Source organism: Oncorhynchus mykiss, chromosome 24 (genome assembly GCF_013265735.2).
Source record: "Oncorhynchus mykiss isolate Arlee chromosome 24, USDA_OmykA_1.1, whole genome shotgun sequence".
Taxonomy (NCBI): Eukaryota; Metazoa; Chordata; class Actinopteri; order Salmoniformes; family Salmonidae; genus Oncorhynchus; species Oncorhynchus mykiss.
In genome coordinates this window covers 15979246-16001776 of record NC_048588.1, presented here as the reverse complement: position 1 = coordinate 16001776, position 22531 = coordinate 15979246, and the positions used below count along the sequence as shown (strand labels likewise).

The 22531-nt window shown below is 45.2% G+C and overlaps 1 protein-coding gene across 7 annotated transcripts in view; it reads left to right on the top strand.

The window, feature by feature from the left end:
- LOC110503843 (breast carcinoma-amplified sequence 3) overlaps positions 1-22531 on the top strand; it is a 350355-nt gene that overhangs the window by 26898 nt on the left and 300926 nt on the right. For 6 of the 7 annotated variants that reach the window (XM_036961230.1, XM_021582400.2, XM_036961227.1 and 3 more), the window contains exons 8-13: positions 4682-4789; positions 4890-4966; positions 13255-13331; positions 13851-13934; positions 15708-15881; positions 18352-18445. In XM_036961230.1, the coding sequence (XP_036817125.1) occupies positions 4682-4789; positions 4890-4966; positions 13255-13331; positions 13851-13934; positions 15708-15881; positions 18352-18445 (614 nt within the window). The remainder of the gene's footprint in view (positions 1-4681; positions 4790-4889; positions 4967-13254; positions 13332-13850; positions 13935-15707; positions 15882-18351; positions 18446-22531) is intronic. The other variant, XM_036961229.1, reaches the window with a different exon arrangement.

Below are 22531 nucleotides of genomic sequence, written 5' to 3'. Positions count from 1 at the left end.
TGTCCCCATGAGTGAATCAATCCGGGCGCCTGTTATTTCGTAAAAAGCATTTGGATTAGATTGATCTGACCACGGTGATAACGCTGAAATCGATGGAGGAGCCGCCAGAAAACAAGTTAGAAGTTATATTTTTCTATTAATCTCAATTCTTGTACTCAGTTTGGTAATGCTATCCTTGCTGTGCCAGAGAGTATCATAATATGCCTTAGTGTAAGGCCTGCAGCAGATCAGTATTATGTCCGGCTGCTATGGACAACTGAATGGAGGTCACCCAAAACTTGTCACCTCCTTTATCTTCCCCATTGCCTCTTACAGGAAATGACAGGGGAAATGCGCGCACACACAACGTCAGACACTCCCGCTGGTACATACACCCGACACTCACACAGACTCGCGTGCGCACACAAACATGCAGTGTCAGGCATGCACACACGGACACTGTGTCTCTGGCTGGGCTGAGAGATCTGAGGGCTCCAGCCACAGACGGACGGACGGACGGACGCGCCTCTGACTTTGTCAGTGGGTGTGGAGCTGCATTTGTGTCTGCCCAAGCTCTGTGGAGTGGTGCTGCTTCCACGCACACACTAATCCCCTTAATCAAGGGGTGAGCATCCTTTTTAGGGAGTGGACAGCGGCTGCTCCATAAGTAGTGCACTTTATGGGGAATAGGGCCAGAACAGCTTCAATGTGCTTTTGTCTGGAACTCTATTGTAGGGATGCGACACCATTCTTTCACGTCTAATTCCTTCGTTTGGTGTTTTGTTGATGGTGGTGGAAAATGTTGTGTCAGGCGCTGCTCCAGAACCTCCCAAAAAGTGTTCAACTGGGTTGAGATCTTGTGACTGAGACACACACACCCTCTATTCTCCTTTTGAGACCCCTCTTTCAAAGTCACAGATCTCTTCTTGTAACCATTAGTGCTTAGTGATTAACCTAAATGTTGATTTCTATACTACTAATTGACCGATGCATGTTCAATTATTTGACTTATATTTCATTTGTTATTTTTCTGTTGAGTGCCAAAAACGTGGTTATTAACTACAATGACCATAATCCATTGCGCACCTACTTGTCCAGATTATTTTACGCCTGCTACAGAAGAGAATCCACAATCATGAGGTGTTATAGAGAGCAGCTGTTGCTTCACAAGTTATCTCTATCTGAAAATACATAATCAAAGTGATTGATGGTATTCAGCAGTCATAAGTATGCCTTATTTACTTTGAACTACAAAATTGTGATTTTGTCAGACAGAATAGGCAGCAGCTTTAAAGAGCTGAGATGATAACTTGGAATGAAATAATCAAGTAATCAAATGAAACATGTAATATACACAACTGAAATATTTTATTAAACTGAAGTAATGATTAATAAATAATGGTTAATAAGTGATAAGCAGTAATGGGCAGTCACTACCATCATGGGACTTTATTAATTATTTTATTCTGTGTTATTACAGCATTCAACCCACGTAATGCACAGAGCATTTAATAAAAGTAATCGAAAACCGTAATTGTTTTAATAATTGAACCGAAACCGAACATACCTCAAAAAGCACTAATCACTCAGCACGACTAGGCATTGTAGCCAAAATAATGGACAACTGGGCATTTTTATACATGAGCCTAAGCATATTGGGATTTTAATTGCTTAATTAACTCAGAAATTACACCTATGTGCACCTGCTTTCAATATATACAGTTCCAGTCAAAAGTTTGGACACACCTACTCCATTACAGGGTTTTTCTTTATTTTTTACAATTTTCTACAATGTAGAATAATAGTGAAGACATCAAAACTATGTAATAACATAATCATGTAGTAACCAAAGAAGTGTGAAACAAATCACTATTTTATATTTGAGATTCTTCAAATAGCCACCCTTTGCCTTAATGACAGCTTTGCTCACTCTTGGCATTCTCTCAACCAACTTGAGTTAATCACCTGGAATGCATTTCAATTAACCTTTCTTTCCTTAATGCGTTTGAACAAATCAGTTGTGTTGTGACAAGGTAGAGGTTGTATAAGGAAAGAGAAATGACAGTCTATCATTACCTTATGACAGGAAGGTCAGTCTATCTGGAACATTCAAATAACTTTTATATTTTTTTCAAGTGCAGTCGCAAAAACCATCAAGCGCTATGAAGAAACTGGCTCTGAGGACCACCACAGGAAAGAAAGACCCTGAGTTACCTGCTGCAGAGGATAAGTTCATTAGAGTTAACTGCAACTCAGATTGCAGCCTAAATAAATGCTTCAGAGTTCAAGTAACAGACACATCTCAACATCAACTGTTCAGAGGAGACTGTGTGAATCAGTCCTTCATGGTTGAATTGCTGCAAAGAAACCACTACTAAAGGACACCAATAATAATAAGAGACTTGCTTGGGCCAAGAAACACGAGCAATAGATATTAGACCAGTGGAAATCTTCCCTTTGGTCTGAAGAGTCCAAATTATAGATTTTTGGTTCCAACTGCAGTGGAATTGTGATACGCAGAGTAGGTGAGTGGATGATCTCCACATGTGTGGTTCCCACCATGAAGCATGGAGTAGGTGTGGGGGTGCTTTGCTATTCCCTGTATAGTGCACTACATTTGACCAGGGCCCTATTCCCTGTTCTGTAATTTATTTAGAATTCAAGGCACACTTAACCAGCTTGGCTACCACAGCATTCTCCAGCGATATGCCATCCCATCTGGTTTGCGTAGTGGGACTATAACAGGACAATGACCAAACACACCTCCAGGCTGTGTAAGGGCTATTTATTCAAGAAGGAGAGTGATGGAGTGCTGCGTCAGATTAATTGATCTCCACAATCACCCGGCCTCAATCCAATTGAGATTGTTTGGGATGAATTGGACTGCGGAGTGATGGAAAAGCAGTGCTCAGAATATGTGGGAACTCCTTCAAGTCGGTTGGAAAAGCATTCCTCATGAAGCTGGTTGAGAGAATGCCAAGACTGTGCAAAACTGTCATCAAGGCAAAGGGTGGCTACTTTGAAGAATCTCAAATCTAATTGGTTACTATATGATTCCATGTGTTTTTTCATTGTTGTGATGTTCTCACTATTATTCTACAATGTAGAAAATAGTAAAAATAAACATTGAATGACTAGGTGTTTCCAAACTTTTGACTGGTACTGTACTTGGTATCCTTCATTTACTCAAGTGTTTCCTTTAATTTGGCAGTTACCTGCATGTCTCCCCTTATGTCTGCAACAGGACTTAATGAGTGTTTTTGTACCACCCAGTCCCCAGGCAGACATGGAGCCAGAACACAGCCTGAGTTCACCAACACTAATTCTGCTTGGCATTTGCTGTAGCGACAAGACTCAATATAGCCAGTCTACACACGGCTAACACAAACCAACAGCAGTTAATCAAGAGCCTTGACTATTGACCAAGAGCGAGGACTTGGACAAGAGAGCAGGAGAAGAGCGCAAGAGAGGGAGAGGAGAGGGGGAGAGACTGAATTAATTAGAGAGAACAAGATGGAGAAGAAGCGAGAGAGACTGATGCAGGCAGACTGGCTTCTCTATCATCGGCTCCATTCTAAGATTCCCTCATTGGAAGAATTTTGACAAATGAAACCCTCTCCGGTTCTCCATGGCTGCGACTCAGGGCTATCAAGTAGCACATGGACGGTCCCTGCAGCTTTTTACCATTCAACTCTCCCCTAAGTGTTTCCATGTTCCCGGTGCTTTGCGAACAGTTTAAGATGCCTTGGCTGCTTTGTGATGGCCTGATGTGGGCATAATTTGAAATGGGGTAATTTTCTCAACGCTTCGGCCACAGTATTTCATCCACTGTTTGCATTTGTCAGAGAGAGGCCTGAATGGAAAGAGCAGATCTTTTCCACCATAAAGAAGAGAAATAGTGGCCTGTTGTTCGGTTGGTTTGAGTGATTGAGAACGCAGACATTAGAACCTAATTGATGCTTGCAGCCCATTGCTGGTCAGTGGAGTAGAAGTAGTGCTGCAGGAGATAAGATCAGAATTTTGTATTCTTAACTTTTTGTGTCAGTAGGCTAGGCTGAAACAAGCCCTAAATGCTGATTGGCTTACAGCTGTGGTATATCAGACCGTAATCCACAGGTATGACAAAACATTTATTTTTACGTTGGTAACCAGTTTATAATAGCAATAAGGCACCTTGGGGGTTTGTGGTATATGGCCACTATACCACGGCTAAGTGCTGTATCCAGGCACTCTGGGTTGTGTCGTGCATAAAGGGGGGGGTGAGGGTGTGGAGAGCGAGGGGTTGCCCACAAAATGTTAAAACAAACCCAATTTTGATAAACTCCCATGTCTATTGGGTGAAATACCACAGTGTGCCATCACAGCAGCAAGATTTGTGACCTGTTGACACAAGGACAACCAGTGAAGAACAAGCACCATTGTAAATACAACCCATATTTGTTTATTTAATTTCCCTTTTGATCTTTAACTATTTGCACATATGACATTTGTAATGTCTTTATTCATTTGGAACTTTTGTGAGTGTAATGTTTACTGTTAATTCATATTGTTTATTTCACTTTTGTTTATTATCTAGTTCACTTGCTTTGGCAATGTGAACATTTCCCATGCCAATAAAGCCCTTGAATTGAGAGAGAAATCCTTGAAAATATGGCTATTTTGTACTGAATGTGTCAAATAAAGGATGTGTTTCTGTGCCTAGGACGAGCCCTCCATACTGCTGTGTGGACCTGTACTCACTGAGGACAGGGGAGATGGTCAAGTCCATCCAGTTCAAGACGCCCATCTATGACCTGCACTGCAACAAGGAGTACGTATGGTGGCATCACTTTTTGCATTCATATAAATATATTGTAGTTTCATGTTATATGAAAATCACATACTATTTGTAATTTTCCTGGTTCTTGTAGGATTCTAGTTGTCGCCCTGCAGGAGAAGATTGCTGCATTCGACAGCTGTACCTTCAACAAAAAGTTCTTTGTTACAAGTAAGGAGCTGGGACTGTGTGTGTATCCTTAATGGCACCTGATGGTGCCTGGTCAAAAGTAGTGCACTATATAGGGATTAGGGCCTTGTTCTAGATCCTCATAAGAGACAGTTTCATCATAGCGCTTGATGGTTTTTGCGACTGCACTTGAGAAAATGTACACATTTCTTGAAATGTTCCATATTGTATGTCTTAAAGTAATGATGGACTGTCATTTCTCTTTACTTATTTGAGCTATTCTTGCCATAATATGGACTTGGTCTTTCACCAAATAGGGCTATCTTCTGTATACCACCCTACCTTGTCACAACACAACTGATTGGCTCAAACGCATTAAGAAAAGAAAATCCACAAATTAACAAGGTAAACCTGTTAATTGAAATGCATTCCAGGTGACTAACTCATGAAGCTGGTTGAGAGAATGCCTAGTGTTCAAAGCTGTCATCAAGGCAAAGGGTGGCTATTTGAAGAATCTGAAATATAAAATATATTTTGATTTGTCTAACACTTTTTTTGGTTACTACATGATTCCATATGTTTTATTTCATAGTTTTGATGTCGTCACTATTATTCTACATTGTAGAAAACTGGAAGAATAAAGAAAAATCCTGGAATGAGTAGGTGTTGTTAAACTTTTGACCGGTAGTGTAGGTAGAGTTATTAAAGTGACTAAGCATAGATAACAACAGAGTATCAGCGGTGTAAAAGAGGGGGGTAGAAGTTGTTTAGAAGCCTCTTGTACCTGAACTTGGCGCTCCGGTACCGCTTGTCGTGTGGTAGCAGAGAGAACAGTCTATGACTATTGTGGCTGGAGTCTTCAACAATTTTTAGGTTTTTCCTCTGACACCACCTGGTATAGAGGTCCAGGATGGCAGGAAGCTTGTCCCCAGTGATGTACTGGACCATACGCACTACCCTCTGTAGTGCCTTGCGGTCGGGTGCCAACCAGTTGCCATACCAGGCAGTGATGCAACCAATCTCGATGGTGCAGCTGTAGAACCTTTGGAGAATCTGAGGATCCATGCCAAATCTTTTCAGTCTCCTGAGGGGGAATAAGTTTTGTCGTGCCATCTTCAAGAATGTCTTGGTGTGTTTGCTCAATTTTTAGTTTGTTGGTGATGTGGACACCAAGGAACTTGAAGCTCTCAACCTGCTCCACTACAGCCCTGTCGATGAGAATGGGGGCGTGCTTGGTCCTCTTTTTCCTGTAGCCTCAATCATCTCATTTGTCTTGATCACATTGAGGGAGAGGTTGTTGTCCTGGCGCCACACGGCCAGTTCTCTGACTTCCTCCCTATAGGCTGTTTTGTCATTGTCAGTGATCAGGCCTACCACTGTTGTCATTGGCAAACTTAATGATGGTGTTGGAGTCGTGCCTGGCCGTAGTGAGTGAACATGGAGTACAGGAGGGGACTGAGCACGCATCCCTGAGGGGCCCCTGTGTGGAGGATCAGCGTGGTGGATGTGTTGTTACCTTCCCTTACCACCTGGGGGCAGCCTGTCAGGAAGTCCAGGATCCAGTTCCAGAGGGAGGTGTTTAGTATACCTCCCACCACTGCGACCTGTATGCTCTCGTTGGCTGCCCTCGCTACATATTCGTCGCCAAACCCACTGGCTCCAGGTCATCTATAAGTCTTTGCTAGGAAAAGCTCTGCCTTATCTCAGCTCACTGGTCACCATAGCAACACCCACCCGTAGCATGCGTTCCGGCAGGTAGATTTCACTGGTTATCCCCAAAGCCAACACCTTGTTTGGTCGCCTTTCCTTCCAGTTCTCTGCTGCCAATGACTGGAACTGAAAATCACTGAAGCTGGAGACCTATATCTCCCTCTCTAACTTTAAGCATCAGCTGTCAGAGCAGCTTACTGATGATCACTGTACCTGTACACAGCCCATCTGTAAATAGCACACCCAACTACCTCATCCCCATGTTATTTATTTATTTTTGCTCTTTTGCACCCCAGTGTCTCTACTTGCACATCTATCACTCCAGTGTTAATGATCAATTGTAATTATTTTGCCTCTATGGCCTATTCATTTCCTTACCTCCCTAATCTTACTACATTTGCACACACTGTACATACATTTTTCAATTGTGTTATTGACTGTACATTTGTTTATACAATGTGTAACTGTTGTTTCTTTGTCGCACTGCTTTGCTTTATCTTGGCCAGGTTGCGGCCTACCTGGTTAATTAAAGGTGAAATAAATAAATAGAAATTGATGAGTTTAGAGGCACTATGGTGTTAAACGCTGCGCTGTAGTCAATGAATAGCATTCTCACATAAGTGTTCCTTTTGTCCAGGTAGGAAAGGGCAGTGTGGAGTGCAATAGAGATTGCATCATCTGTGGATCTGTTAGGGCGGTATGCAAATTGGAGTGGGTCTAGTGTTTCTGGGATAAGGATGTTGTGAGCCATGACCAGCCTTTCAAAGCATTTCATGGCTACAGACGTGAGTGTTAGGGGTCGGTATTCATTTAGGCAGGCAGTTATTTACTTTAGTGTTCTTGGGCACAGGGACTATGGTGGTCTGCTTAATACATGTTGGTATTACAGACTCAGACAGGGAGAGGTCGAAAATGTCAGTGATGACACTTGCCAGTTGGTCAGCGCATGCTCGCAGTACACATCCTGGTAATCCGTCTGGCCCTGCGGCCTTGTGAATGTTGACCTGTTTAAAGGTCTTACTCACATCGGCTGCGGAGAGCATGATGTCAGTCTTCCGGGAACAGCTGGTGCTCTCATGCATATTTCAGTGTTATTTGCCTCGAAGCAAGCATTGAAGTAGTTTAGCTCGTCTGGTAGGCTCGTGTCATTGGGCAGCTCTCGGCTGTGCTTTGCTTTGTAGTCCGTAATGGTTTGCAAGCTCCGCCGCATCCGGCGAGTGTCAAAGCCGGTCTAGTATAATTCGATCTTTATCCTGTATTGACGCTTTGCCTGTTTGATGGTTTGTCTGAGGGCATAGCGGGATTTCTTATAAGCTTCCGGTTGAAAGCGGCATCTCTTTCCTTTAGCTCAGTGTGGATGTTACTTGTAATCCATGGCTTCTGGTTGGGTATATACAGTTAAAGTCGGGAATTTTACATACACTTAGGTTGGAGTCAGTAAAACTTGTTTTTCAACCTCTCCACCAATTTCTTGTTTACAAACTATAGTTTTGGCAAGTCGGTTAGGACATCTACTTTGTGCATGGCACAAGTCATTTTTCCACAATTGTTTACAGACAGATCTCTTATAATTCACTGTATCACAATTCCAGTGGGTCAGAAGATTACATACACTAAGATGACTGTGCCTTTTTTAAACAGCTTGGAAAGTCCCAGAACATGATGTCATGGCTTTAGAAGCTTCTGATAGGCTAATTGACATCATTTGAGTCAATTGGAGGTGTACCTGTGGATGTATTTCAAGGCCTACCTTCAAACTCAGTGCCTTTTTGCTTGACATCATGGGACAAACAAAATAAATCAGCTAGGAGCATATTCCATACGCCTGAAGGTACCACGTTCATCTCTACTAACAATAGTACGCAAGTATAAACACCATTGGACCACGCAGCCGTCATACCGCTCAGGAAGGAGACGCGTTCTGTCTCCTAGAGATGAACGCACTTTGGTGTGAGAAGTGCAATGCAAATCAATCCCAGAACAACAGCAAAGGACCTTGTTAAGATGCTGGAGGAAACATGTACAAAAGTGTCTATAACCACAGTCAACAAAACCATCCGCAGTTAACAAAAACTATGTCGACATAACCTGAAAGGCTGCTCAGCAAGGAAGAAGCCACTGCTCCAAAAACACCATTAAAAGGCAATACTATGGTTTGCAACTGCACATGGGGACAAAGATCATACTTTTTGGAGAAATGTCTTCTGGTCTGATGAAACAAAATACAACTGTTTGGCCATAATGACCATCGTTATGTTTGGAGGAAAAAGGGGAGGCTTGCAAGCCGAAGAACACCGTCCCAACCGTGAATCACGGGGGTGGCAGAGACATGTTGTGGAGGTGATTTGCTGCACGAGGGACTGGTGCACTTCACAAAATAGATGGCATGATGAGACAGAAAAACTATGTGGATATATTGAAGCAAAAGTCGTCAGTCAGGAAGTTAAAGCTTAGTCGCAAATGACCCCAAGCCTACTTCCAAAGTTGTGTCAAAATGGCTTAAGGACAACAAAGTCAAGGTGTTGGAGTGACCATCACAAAGCCCTGAACTCAATCCTACAGAAAATGTGTGGGTAGAACTGAAAAAGCGCATGTGAGAAAGGAGGGCTACAAACCTGACTCAGTTACATCAGCTCTGTCAGGAGGAATGGGACAAAATTCACCCAACTTATTGTGGGAAGCTTGTGGAAGGCCACCTGGAACGTTTGACCAAAGTTAAACAATTTAAAGGCAATGCTACCAAATGCTAATTCAGTGTATGTACACTTCTGACCCACTGAGAATGCGATGAAAGAAATAAAGGCTGAAATAAATAATTCTCTCTACTATTATTTTGACTTTTCACATTCTTAAAATAAAGTGGTGAGCCTAACTGACTTAAGACAGGGAATTTTTACTAGGATTAAATGTCAGGATTGGTGAATAACTGCGTTTAAATGTGTTTGGCTAAGGTGTATGTAAACTTCAGACTTCAACTGTACGTAGTCACTTTGGGGATGACATCATCAGTGCACTTATTGATGAAGCCAATGACTTATGTAGTGTACTCCTCAATGCCATCGGAGGAATCCCGGAACATACTCCAGTCTGTGCTAGAAAAACAGTCTTTTAGCTTAGCATCTGCTTCATCTGAATTTTTTTTATTGATCGAGTGACTGGTGCTTCCTGCTTTAATTTTTGCTTGTAAGCAGGAATCAGGAGGATAGAGTTATGGTCAGATTTGCCAAATAGAGGAACGAGGGAGAGCTTTGTATGCGTCTCTGTGTGTGGATACAGGTGACCCAGAGTTTTTTATAATGATTTTTTCCCCCCCTTTGGTTGCATATTTAACATGCTGATAGAAATTTGGTAAGACGGATTTAAGTTTCCCTGAATTAAAGTCCCCGGCCACTAGGAGCGCCGCCTCTGGATGAGCGTTTTCATGTTTGCTTATGGCTTACAGCTCATTGAGTGTGGTCTTAGTGCCAACCTCGGTCTGTGGTGGTATGTAGACAGCTACGATTAATACAGATGAAAAGTCTTTAGGTAGATGGTGTGGTCTACAGCTTATCATGAGATACTCTACCTCAGGCGAGCAAAACCTTGAGACTTCATTAGATGTTGTTCACCAGCTGTTATTTACAAGAATACATAGTCCGCCACCTCTTCTCTTTACAGACGCCGCTGTTCTATTCTGTTCTATCCTACACACACTATTCTTATCACACACACGCATGCATGCACTCTCACTCGCACACATACATGGTGTACACACACACAGTAGACCAGTGGATACTGTAATTAGTACTCACAGATGCATCTACTCTTCAGTGAAATCAATGGACATATCATCTTGGAACAGGTGCTCTGTCCTGTGTCGATCTCTGTGTACATCTGTGAGAACACTGAAGCCATATAGCCGCCCACTAACAGTTATATAGCCAGTCGCACCAACACACAGAGCCAGCCCAGTCACGTAACACATCAGCATTTCCACACAAACATCCCATCACCAGAAGACAAGCAGGTCTGTCACGCTGGTATCACCCAGCCCAAACAACCAACTGAAGACAGGTACTGGCAGCGTTTACCTCACCACTCACAAACCACCAAACCAGCACAACGTTTCGAACAAGTCTTTGAAACAGGCCTAAACTGTTTAACTGAAACTTAATGGTAGAGCATGCTGGATTCCCTCTGGTAGCGTAGCACATATCAACATCTCTGAGTGTGTTTATAGCATGTTTACAACTCAACATCATATAGCTAGCTACACTACCTACCTAGGTTGTGTTCAGAAGGCACTGAAGGGGATAAAACATTTTGAAACTGGCTGGTATCGTACTAGTACAATAAGACTGCTCATTGGGTTGTTTTGCTCATTTGTGCCCAACTAAACATGACCCCTGGACAGTGCAGGATGACGTGAAACATTCTTTGTAACAAGGCCATTGCTGTCTGTAGACAGTAAGCAAACTGCTGTTAGGAGAATATGTTCTTAATGTGTTGTCTGTTCTGCCTGCCTTTCCCCCCTATGTCTGGCTGGCAGGGCCACAGGACAACGAGTATAGTCAATCACTGTTAATCGCTCTGAATGATGCTTCATCCTTGTAAAATGGAGATGTCTTTGGGGAGGAAGAACAGCAACACAGGCGTCCTGTAATGTGGGTTGTTTTATGTTGTTGCTTGTCTTTAGAGTGTTGTGGACTGGGGATGAGGTAGGTCTGTCTGTGTGGGGATGTGAGGTTTGGGTTGGTGTTTCCCCTTTTTCTCCCTCAAATGTTTTCATCTTTCTTTCTTCAGCACTCTGCATTTTCTTTCCTCTGTTCACCTCAGCCTTTTCCCCTCTTTCCTCTCTCCCCTTCTCTCCCTATTCTCTCTCTGTCCTTTCCCCTCTCCCCTTCTCTCCCTCAATTCTCTCTCTATGTCCTTTCCCCTCTCCCCTTCTCTCCCTCAATTCTCTCTCTATGTCATTTCCCCTCTCCCCTTCTCTCCCTCTATTCTCTCTCTTGGTCCTTTCCTCTTCTCCCCTTCTCTCCCTTTATTCTCTCTCTATGTCCTTTCCTCTTCTCCCCTCTCCTTCTATTCTCTCTCTATGTCCTTTCCCCTCTCCCCTTCTCTCCCTCTATTCTCTCTCTATGTCCTTTCCCCTCTCCCCCTTCCTCTCCTCTCTCTGTCTTTTCTCTTTTACAATCTCTTGTCTCATCCTCTCTTCCCCCTCTCCTCTTCCTTTTTTCTCTTTTCCTCTCTCCTCTCCTCTCCTCCCCCTCTTTCCTCACAGGATGTGTCAGACACATGTTGTCTCACTGCCTGGGCTGAGTGGGTCGTTCTCCCCCAGCCTTGGAGAGCCAACAAAAGGCTGTAGCATTGTGGCTAACCTCAAGTCCTATTCACCCCGCGCCTCCCAGCCTCGACTCTTCTGAACACTAAATTACTGTCTGACTCCCCATCTCATCTGCACCCTGAGCAGTACATTATGTCAGCCAAACCCCTCTCCCTTTGCCTCCATGCACTCACATGACCTCATATTGGTGTGTGCTTTTGCTTGTACGTGTCTGTATATGAGATGTGTATTTGTACTGTTATGTTCGTTTATAGAGGTGTGTGTGTGTGTGTGTGTGTGTGTGTGTGTGCAAACAAGCGTATTTGTCCTAGTTGCTCTCTGCGTGCATTTAAGTCCGTATCCATCATGACTCCCTCATGTTTACAGACATGTTTGTGAGTAGTGGTGAATCCTGTGATGGTGGATGTGCTGTGCAGAACTGGATTTATTAAAAAAAATATGTACTTTGTAATCTTTCAAATACCTTGAGCGTTTGCTTTAGCCTGCTGGCGTGCCCGACGGGCAGGGTAGGACATTTTGGAACTAATATGTTGGTCTATCAAGCCAGACAAGCTTAATCAAGCACAGATAAAGTTTTTGAACCCAGGTCTGGTGCTGTGTGGCCATTGACTCCAGTGTGTGCATGCCTTTATTTAGTTAATTACTACTCATCATCATGTCTAGTGTGACATGACTGTTTACATCAACATCTGTGTGAGTGAGAACACATTTGTTCTTGTTTATACTGATAGCTGATCCGCTTGTGAATTTATGGGCCTTTTGTCCTCATCTTCTGTGTGTGTGTTGACGTCCATTGTATTTATGCTGAGCTTTTGAGTGTGTTTCTTTTTACTTAGAGCCACACTATGACCTCATGCGTTCTGTGGCACCCAATAAAGTGGGAACGGCTCCTGTCTAGATTGACTGGCAGACAGACTGATCCCTATGGGGACTACTAAAGCAAGCAAGCCCACACAGACAGACACACACCCACACACTCATACACAGTGATCCACTTTCCCCTCTCAAACACATTAAGGCTTTAAGAGAGACCGAGGCACTCTCGGAGGAGAGGATCTCCGACTCCTGAAGCACATATCCACAGCAGCATTCACTGTTTCACAACTTCTAAAAGGGAACATGTTGAAGTTAGGTAATCCAAAGGCTTTTTTGTTGTTGATAAACAGGTCTGATTTTTCCACCTTGATTGGTATATATTAAATGTTTTTTGTGTGACTGTGTTGTCAGCCCCAGTTGTGTATCCAGTTTGTCCTGTGGCTGAAGGGTCAATAACTGTACGTTTCCTCCTGTGTTTCAGGCTGCTTTCCCTGTCCGGGCCCCAACCTAAACCCCATAGCACTGGGAGGACGCTGGCTAGCCTACGCTGAGAACAAGGTAGGACACACACACACTGAATATACACACACCCATCCATCACGGATGTACTTATCACAACACCATATTTACAATCCTCAAATTCATTTTTTACTTTAGCTCTTTAATCTCTCAGTACAACTCATTCCAAGAAGAGACCACTAGAAATGATAACAACTGAAAACCAACAGATGTAGGGTTTTTTATGTCCATTTAATAGGATTTTTGTATTTTCCAAAAGCAAGTCCACTCTACGCACTCTTGCAATACATTTAATGGATAATTGTGTCTGGTAGTTGTCTGATTACGCTCGGCCACTCAAGTAATTGACAGATGGGTCACTGACTACTACTATAAGCTTCTCTGTTCCTTAAGAATAGAGTAGGTCTGGGATGGCTGGATGGATCCCAGGAAATAGACAGTGGGATAGGAGAGGTTTTTAATGTGCTGACCCTCATATTCTGTTCCTGGTTGGCCTCAGCTGCAGGAGGAGGATGATCATCTATTTCTTATCTGTTTTCCTCTCTGTCTCCCCCCCAGTTGATCCGGTGTCACCAGTCTCGAGGCGGTGCCTGCGGGGACAATGCCCAGTCTTACACAGCTACAGTCATCAGCGCTGCTAAAGTAAGTGAAACACAAACACTCACACCTCCCTCCACCCCAGTGGTTGTAATAAAATCATCTGTACATTTCTGAGAAGTGATATAGGATCCACCTTGGCTTTCCCCTGTGAGTCAGACACCGTTATGAGACTATACATCATAACCCAGACACAGGCCTTGAGAGTCTGAGCATCTTAACTAATTTCTATCGTCCCTGTGTGTGTCTGTAGGGGGTTCCATCCTGTACTGTACTGCAATATGGGACACAGCCCCTGTAATAGTCCTCTCAGCTGGAGAGCACCGCCAGGCTACACTACCCTAACTGCTAAGCCCTTTGATACCAAGCTGAATTTATACCCCTCCGCTCTGTTGATGTAGCGGCTGAGCTAACCTGCGCTACTAGCCTAGCGCTGCACTCTCCTCATAAGGTTCCAGTCTCCGGTCTTAGCCAGGCCCCCAAAGGGGAACCCTAATTGATTTATGAAGACCCCTCGGGTCATAGTTATTCCCATGGTCTACCCCTCTCTCTCCCTCCCTCTCTCCTTAATGAGCGCTAACGGCTAGCGTGATGAAGTCCCATTAGCTGCTAATGGCGGTATACATCAAAAAGAGCAGTGGCGGCAGCGCTAAAGTGTTAGCCTGGCTAGCGGAGGGAGGGGGAAACGAGGTTAAGGGCATCCCGATATGCAGACGGATTGTCTGCGGCCGCCGTTGAGAACTATATATTATAATCTCAATATTTTCACCCTCGCCCGCCCTCCCCTCCAGTCTACAACGCGACACAGACTAAGTGCTTCTGTCCAGAGACTTGGAAAGGGAGAGGGGGTGTAGAGGGAGCACTAAGGGGAGTGTTTCCTAGCCTTTTATAGGAAATAACATTTTATAACAGCGCATAATTCCAGCTGTATTATTATAATTCCTCATTCTAATCACTGGAATATTAACGTAAAGCAAACCTGCTTGTTGTCAGACTGTGTGATGCTCTTAATCAGTGTGGCAGCTCCTCGCCAGGGTGTCTGACTCAAACATACCTCTGTGGCCAGGGCCAGGCTCAGAGAAATGGATAGGGCTGCTGAAGTGGAGTCTATCTCCCTGCTACACTGTCCTGAGCTAATGGAGTCAGTGTACTGTGTGTGTGTCAGCACAAAGGGGCCCCGGAGAACCTAATCAGGCATGCAGGCCAGGCAGCGCTGTCAATACCGCGTGGCGCCTCGCATTTGTTGGGTCTATGCATCACTCACACACTCCCTCACTTGGCGACCCCACCTAGCCCACTAACAGACTGGTGTGTGTAAATTGCTCGGAGCCGCATCAATAATGAAACAGGGCGTTTGGCTCCTAATTGATCAACACTAATGTGTTTTCTAATCACTGTAGTGTGAGGTTTTAGTGCTAGTCCAAACAGGAGCCATTGATCTGTGTAGGGCTGAGGGGGAGACTGGGGAGGAGAGACTGGTGGCAGACACTCGGCTCCTGCTGTTTCAGCACTCCACATCATCATCATCATCAGCAGCTGTTAGCGTTGAGCAAATAGCCGTCTCTCTCTCACTCATAGTCATGCATAGACACAGTCATTCTATATTGATCAACACTCCTCTCCCAGCTCCCCATAGTCAAACACAGACTTACTGGTGTCTTCTTTATTGGAAGTGTCTGTAGTTGTTTTATGACGACGAGCCCAATCTGATGTTTGTTTCCTGCTATTCTCCACCTCCTCCCTCTCTCTCCTCATCTCCCCCTCTTTATATGCGTTTCTCTCGCTCTCCCTCCCCCTTCCCCCTGTCGTTCTGGTTAGACCCTAAAGACTGGTCTCACCATGGTGGGGAAGGTGGTGACCCAGCTAGCTGGTACTCTACCCACTGGCGCCCCCGACGAGGAGGGTGCTACCCCCCACAGCACCACCCGCCGAAGCCCCCATGCCCCCGGAGTAATCACCATCATTGACACACACAACGTCGGAGAGGGACAGGTATGTGTGATCACAAAGTCATAGACCCTGGCTCTCCAACAGTGTTCCATCCCCTTCTGAAGTAACTGTCAGAAAATGTACACGTTCTGCAACCAGAAATAGGAATGGACGAAGGAATGCGACACGATGTGAAGTTAGAACGATCTTGTGGGAGAGGTAGAAGTACTACTGTGTGTCTTTGGGTTATGGACCATGGCTCCCCAAAAGTGTTATCGCTTTCTGAAGTAATGTTGAAGAATTGTACAAAGCAAAACATACAGTGTAGGTATTGGTTGGTTTTTGTGTACGTAATAACCCTACAGGGGTTCTTGTTTGAACAATAATTCTCACCTGATGATGATGTCATCACTACCTTATAAATGGGCCCAACCTATCTCCGCCACTGGCTGCTAGATACATCATGGTAATGAGTCTCTTCCTGCTTTTGGCACAGGTCCCAGGTGAAGGCCAGGTCATAGAAATGAAATGAACCACGTTAATTCTTTCTCTTTAAGTTACATAAATCCACATATTGTCTTAGCACAGCTGTTCTTAGTTTGCCCCAAACTGAACTCTGTCTCTAGACATTCTCTCATCAGAGTGAGAAGTGTTTTTTACTGGTGCGTTGTGGGAAACCAGAAAACATTCCCAGGTGTCCATTTCCTTGTACAGTATCTTTAACAGAGTGTCACATTTACTGGGCCACAGCCCTACATATTAACACGTCTCACATACAACGCCCTTTTACACCCTCAGGCTCAATCAGAACAGATTCTCTCTCCTCTCTTCCCTCCCTCCTTTTTCTTGTCCTTTCTGACCTCCGTAAATACACCTTTGGGTTTTGTGGTGCGGTGAGAAACCTCCCAGGTTAAACCTTTTTTATCCTCTGCTAGAGCAAACTCAGGAGCCCTCCCCACACCCCACACCCCACACACGCACCTGACATTACCTCGGGACCTAAGGTGGGATTTATTTTGCTTGCTCACATATTTTCACAGCTCGGCCTTCGCCACAGCGCCAGCTTTTTTAAGCAGTGTGGAGACTAAATGAATGCACTGCTCATCATCAGCAGTAACCTCACAAGATGCCTGTATCCGTCCTCTGTCTGCCACGCTCCTCTCTTCCTAGCTCCCTTAGTGCAAATGAAAGGGTGCCTGTGTAATGCTCACACGATATTTGGCTATAGTCGCTCTGTATGAGGGCATAAGGCTACTATAAATCCGTACTATGCCTTTATTGCAGTACGCTGTATGCCAGTGCTGTGTGTGTGTCTGGATGTGTTTGTGTGTGTGTTCATGTACCTCAGTTTCCTGAGGGCTCCTCCAGACCGGGGATAAAGCCCGCAGAAGCAGGCCTGCACTGTGTCACCGGCCATTATACAGTAACCCTACACTACACATAAACACAGTTAGAGGAGGGAGAGAGGAGAGCAGGGATGGGAGGGAGAGAGGAGAGCAGGGATGGGAGGGAGAGAGGAGAGCAGGGATGGGAGTGAGAGAGGAGAGCAGGGATGGGAGGGAGAGAGAATTGTTGTGACTTCAGGTAATGCATGGCATTGTTTTCTTGCCACATCACTCACCTAGTTTGTTGACCCCTTTGTTGGAAGTGGTGACCCCTCTTTCACTCACTCACTCACTCACTCACTCACTCACTCACTCACTCACTCACTCACTCCTCCTGTATAATAGGTTTACTCTCCAGAGGTAGCCCCGACACTAATTCTCAGTTTCAAAGGGCTTCGGCAGGATTCCCTCACAGAACAACATTGTGTGCCTCCTACGTAATAAAATGGGTCTGGTTTATGTCACCCTTTTTCCTTGTTCTTTTCATTTTTCTCCTCTCTCTCCCTCTAGTCCAGTCTGGAAAAAAAGGCTCAGTTGATCTTGGAGGTTGTTTTGTGTTTGGACTGACTCCTATTAAAACTAATGCAACACTAGACCAGATTTATCACTATGAGACCGACCTCTCTCTCCCTCACTCCTCTCTGTCTCTCTTACTCCTTCCCTGGACTCATGTCTGGGCTTAGTTATAATCTGTTTGAGACCAGAGACGTTTACACACACACACACAGAGCCCCTGGTCTGAGAACAGAATCATACTCAGCAGCACTGTATTTCTTTTGAACAGTCGGAGGACTTTGAGCTTAGCTACTGGTCTGAGATCAGTCTTTTGTCATTCCAGTCTTAGTTGTCATGCAGCACATGAAGACAGATGGCGGGTACAGTGCTGCGGTGACATTGTAGAAAGAGAGACCGAGACGAGATTGTGAACAATCCTCTCTCTGGTGTTAATTTTGATGATTGCTAATTACATCCACAAGGTGGCAATGCTCTTTACCAGTGGGATTGTAACATATTAATTATCCATGATTTTACTTACAGCAAGAAGCTACAAGAAGTCCATGTGTTAGAAGTTGGAAAGTCCATCTCTGTGTAGAGTCTGTGGTGAATGTCTCTCTCTGTGTGTGTGTTCGTGCGTTCGTTTGTTCCAGGTCCTGGTGAGTGAGGACTCAGATGGAGAGGGAGTGGTGGCCCACTTCCCAGCCCATGACAAACCCATATCCTGCATGGCATTCAACCCCAGCGGTAAGGAGACAGCTCACTGCAACACACACACACAGGCATACACACCAAAAGTATTTATTTTGGATGTAAAGAATGCTAATCCGAAAAGGCGAGGGAGGAACAATTTGTATGTTAGTGTGAACCCACGTGAAGGGAACACAACCTCCCTGTCCCCGTCTTAACCTCTTCTGTAGGACTCCAGGGTGTCCCCCCTCTTAACCTCTTCTGTAGGACTCCAGGGTGTCCCCCTCTTAACCTCTTCTGTAGGACTCCAGGGTGTCCCCCCCTCTTAACCTTTTCTGTAGGACTCCAGGGTGTCCCCCTCTTAATCTCTTCTGTAGGACTGCAGGGTGTCCCCCCCTCTTAACCTCTTCTGTAGGACTCCAGGGTGTCCCCCCTCTTAATCTCTTCTGTAGGACTCCAGGGTGTCCCCCTCTTAATCTCTTCTGTAGGACTGCAGGGTGTCCCCCCCTCTTAACCTCTTCTGTAGGACTGCAGGGTGTCCCCCCCTCTTAACCTCTTCTGTAGGACTCCAGGGTGTCCCCCCCTCTTAACCTTTTCTGTAGGACTCCAGGGTGTCCCCCTCTTAATCTCTTCTGTAGGACTGCAGGGTGTCCCCCCCTCTTAACCTCTTCTGTAGGACTCCAGGGTGTCCCCCCTCTTAATCTCTTCTGTAGGACTCCAGGGTGGTCCCCCCTCTTAACCTCTTCTGTAGGACTCCAGGGTGGTCCCCCCTCTTAACCTCTTCTGTAGGACTCCAGGGTGGTCCCCCCTCTTAACCTCTTCTGTAGGACTCCAGGGTGTTCCCCCCTCTTAACCTCTTCTGTAGGACTCCAGGGTGTCCCCCTCTTAACCTCTTCTGTAGGACTCCAGGGTGTCCCCCTCTTAACCTCTTCTGTAGGACTCCAGGGTGGTCCCCCCTCTTAACCTCTTCTGTAGGACTCCAGGGTGTCCCCCTCTTAACCTCTTCTTCAGGACTCCAGGGTGTCCCCCCCTCTTAACCTCTTCTGTAGGAGTGCGGTGGATAGGGCCTATGAAGTGGGGATGTATGTATCTGTGTTAGAACAATGGTAGTCAGTGGGGCCGGTGCCTGAAGGTGCCTCCTCTCACCTGCAGTCAACACACAATGGAAGTGGCTCCATCAAGTAGGCCCTGCAGTGACAATGGCACTTCATCCCACTGTGGGAGAGTGACAACAACCGTGCATTGATATGTGAAGACACACACACACACCGGGGCACTCCCTTTGTGTTTCTGTGACCACACTGACTCACAGTCAGGCCTTAATGTTGGTCCGACACCAGGTAGACCGTTTTAGGTGTGTGAGGTGTTGAATTATGCTACTCTCACAACAGAAGAGGTTATGTTGCTCTCCTCAATTGCTAACTAGCATTAGTACAATGACTTGATGACTATGGTAACTGCTAGCATGCTAGTACATACAGTACCATAGACTTCCAGCCGTTGCGCTAACGCTAGTTAGCATTGGCTCACAAAACTACCTCCAAACTTCCTTCATACTGGATGCAGAGACATAAATGTTATCTGTGAGTTCATCTGACTTTTGCTTAATTGCCAAAATCTCGAAGTATCCCTTTAAGGAGAGCGATGGAGAGTGTGTGCTTGTGTGTGTGTGTGTGTGTGTGTGTGTGTGTGTGTTCCAGTTTTACCCAGAGTGCCGCGGATACTTCCTGACCTCAATCTACACCAAATGATTTTGCTCTGGCATCTTCCCACCTTTATGGATTGTTCTCCCCGGAAATAAAGGCACCACATGGTCTGTGTGGAGGAGCAGCTAATAAAGTAGCTGCTGAGTGATGGTGCTTACTGTGACCTCCAGTCTCTCGTAGGAATCCTTCACATGCCTCTGGCCTTTGCTTCAGACCTTCAGATGTGCCTGACTGCACCCCCCAGGGAAAAGGCTTACATTAATAACACACACACACCTTTTTTTAGTAACACACATTTACCACCTTTATACAGTGCCTTGCGAAAGTATTCGGCCCCCTTGAACTTTGTGACCTTTTGCCACATTTCAGGCTTCAAACATAAAGATATAAAACTGTATTTTTTTGTGAAGAATCAACAACAAGTGGGACACAATCATGAAGTGGAACGACATTTATTGGATATTTCAAACTTTTTTAACAAATCAAAAACTGAAAAATTGGGCGTGCAAAATTATTCAGCCCCTTTACTTTCAGTGCAGCAAACTCTCTCCAGAAGTTCAGTGAGGATCTCTGAATGATCCAATGTTGACCTAAATGACTAATGATGATAAATACAATCCACCTGTGTGTAATCAAGTCTCCGTATAAATGCACCTGCACTGTGATAGTCTCAGAGGTCCGTTAAATGCGCAGAGAGCATCATGAAGAACAAGGAACACACCAGGCAGGTCCGAGATACTGTTGTGAAGAAGTTTAAAGCCGGATTTGGATACAAAAAGTCTTGATTATCTTTATGTTTGAAGCCTGAAATGTGGCAAAAGGTCGCAAAGTTCAAGGGGGCCGAATACTTTCGCAAGGCACTGTACATGAACTAAGTGTATACCTTTATACACATACACACCCTCAATCAATGACTTACAAATAGATAGACTAAACCTTGCACACATTGACAATGCGTGTGACAATAAATCCCCAACACGCACACACTGATGTATTACATCTTCACATCTGCTCGCGTCACACACAATGCGCACAATCACTCTGACATGGCACACACAGTAATCACCCACACATACATAGCGTGCTCTCCAAGCAGGTAAATACCACATTTAATTTAGGATTGTTACTTGGAGGTTTAGCAGAGCTGCTGTTTGGCCATTACAGAACAACTCTTACCTCTTACCTCTTACTCCTCTTGCCCTGGCCTGAATGACCTGTCCAATCTGTAGGGGGCGCCCTTGGTTTACCTTGACTACCTACAGTTGACTCAGCGACCTTTGGCCTATAAGTGTGTGTGTGGAGCTGGATTGATCAGGAGATAAAGCAGGGGTCCCACCGTTCTGGCCAACCGCTCAGCGACAGGCCGGCAACCGTGACCACTTTCATCTTTACGACCATACCATAGAAGAAAAAGTACTGTCAATAGTAACACCCTACATATACACCGTGGCTACATCCTAAGTGTCCATTACACAAACAACCCCCCCCCCTCCCGCCACATGGGTGCGTTACCACCTCATTTATGCCAGCCCAAACCTGATGAACCTTAAGTGTTTTGAATTATGATGTTGTCGGGGTACCCCAAAAAGTAAAAGTACCCCCAAAAGCCACTTTTCTTTCTCTTTTTTTCCACCTTAACGAGGTCAGGGTGAAAGTGTGTGTGTGTGTGTTTGTGAGCAGCAGCGTAGTCCTCCACGCTGTAATTTAGGAGCCTTTCATCATTAAGCCTCATGATCAAAACAACTGCCACGTTGGTCTCTAAATCCGCCTGCTTTAGAGTATCAGAGAGCGAGGGGAGCCCCTTGGTCACCCAGGATTGCAGGCCAGTATCGGCTTGCTCTGAATTAACTGCACAGAGAGAGCAAGAGAAGAAAACAAAGAAAAACCTCTCACTCTACCGTAGGTCCTTCAGTCCCATGGCTCTTTCGAACAGTGGTCAAGTTAACCCCAAAAACCACCAGAGCCAGTACGAAACAATGCTATGACTCGACAGCTCAGTGACTGGTCCTGAAAAGCCCAACAAGTCCAACCCAAGAAGCATGACGCAACAAACCCCATAGAACTGCTTGTGTATGTTGGAGTGACTACAGAGACAGCAGAGTGGTTATGGGGTGACTGGTCTGGCACCCTGTCCTGGCTGTGTGGCGTTCAGAGGTTCTATTCCTAGTGGTGTAATTAGAGGTTAGGATGCTGCTCTGTTGAAGGCCGTTGTGAAGCTACACATATACCCCCTTTACCAGCTGTGAGCTGGTTTATTCACTTCCCTCCTCTCCTTCACCCTTTCACTACAGCCCGTCTCTCTTTCACCCTTTCACTACAGCCCGTCTCTCTTTCACCCTTTCACTACAGCCCGTCTCTCCTTCACCCTTTCACTACAGCCCGTCTCTCCTTCACCCTTTCACTACAGCCCGTCTCTCCTTCACCCTTTCACTACAGC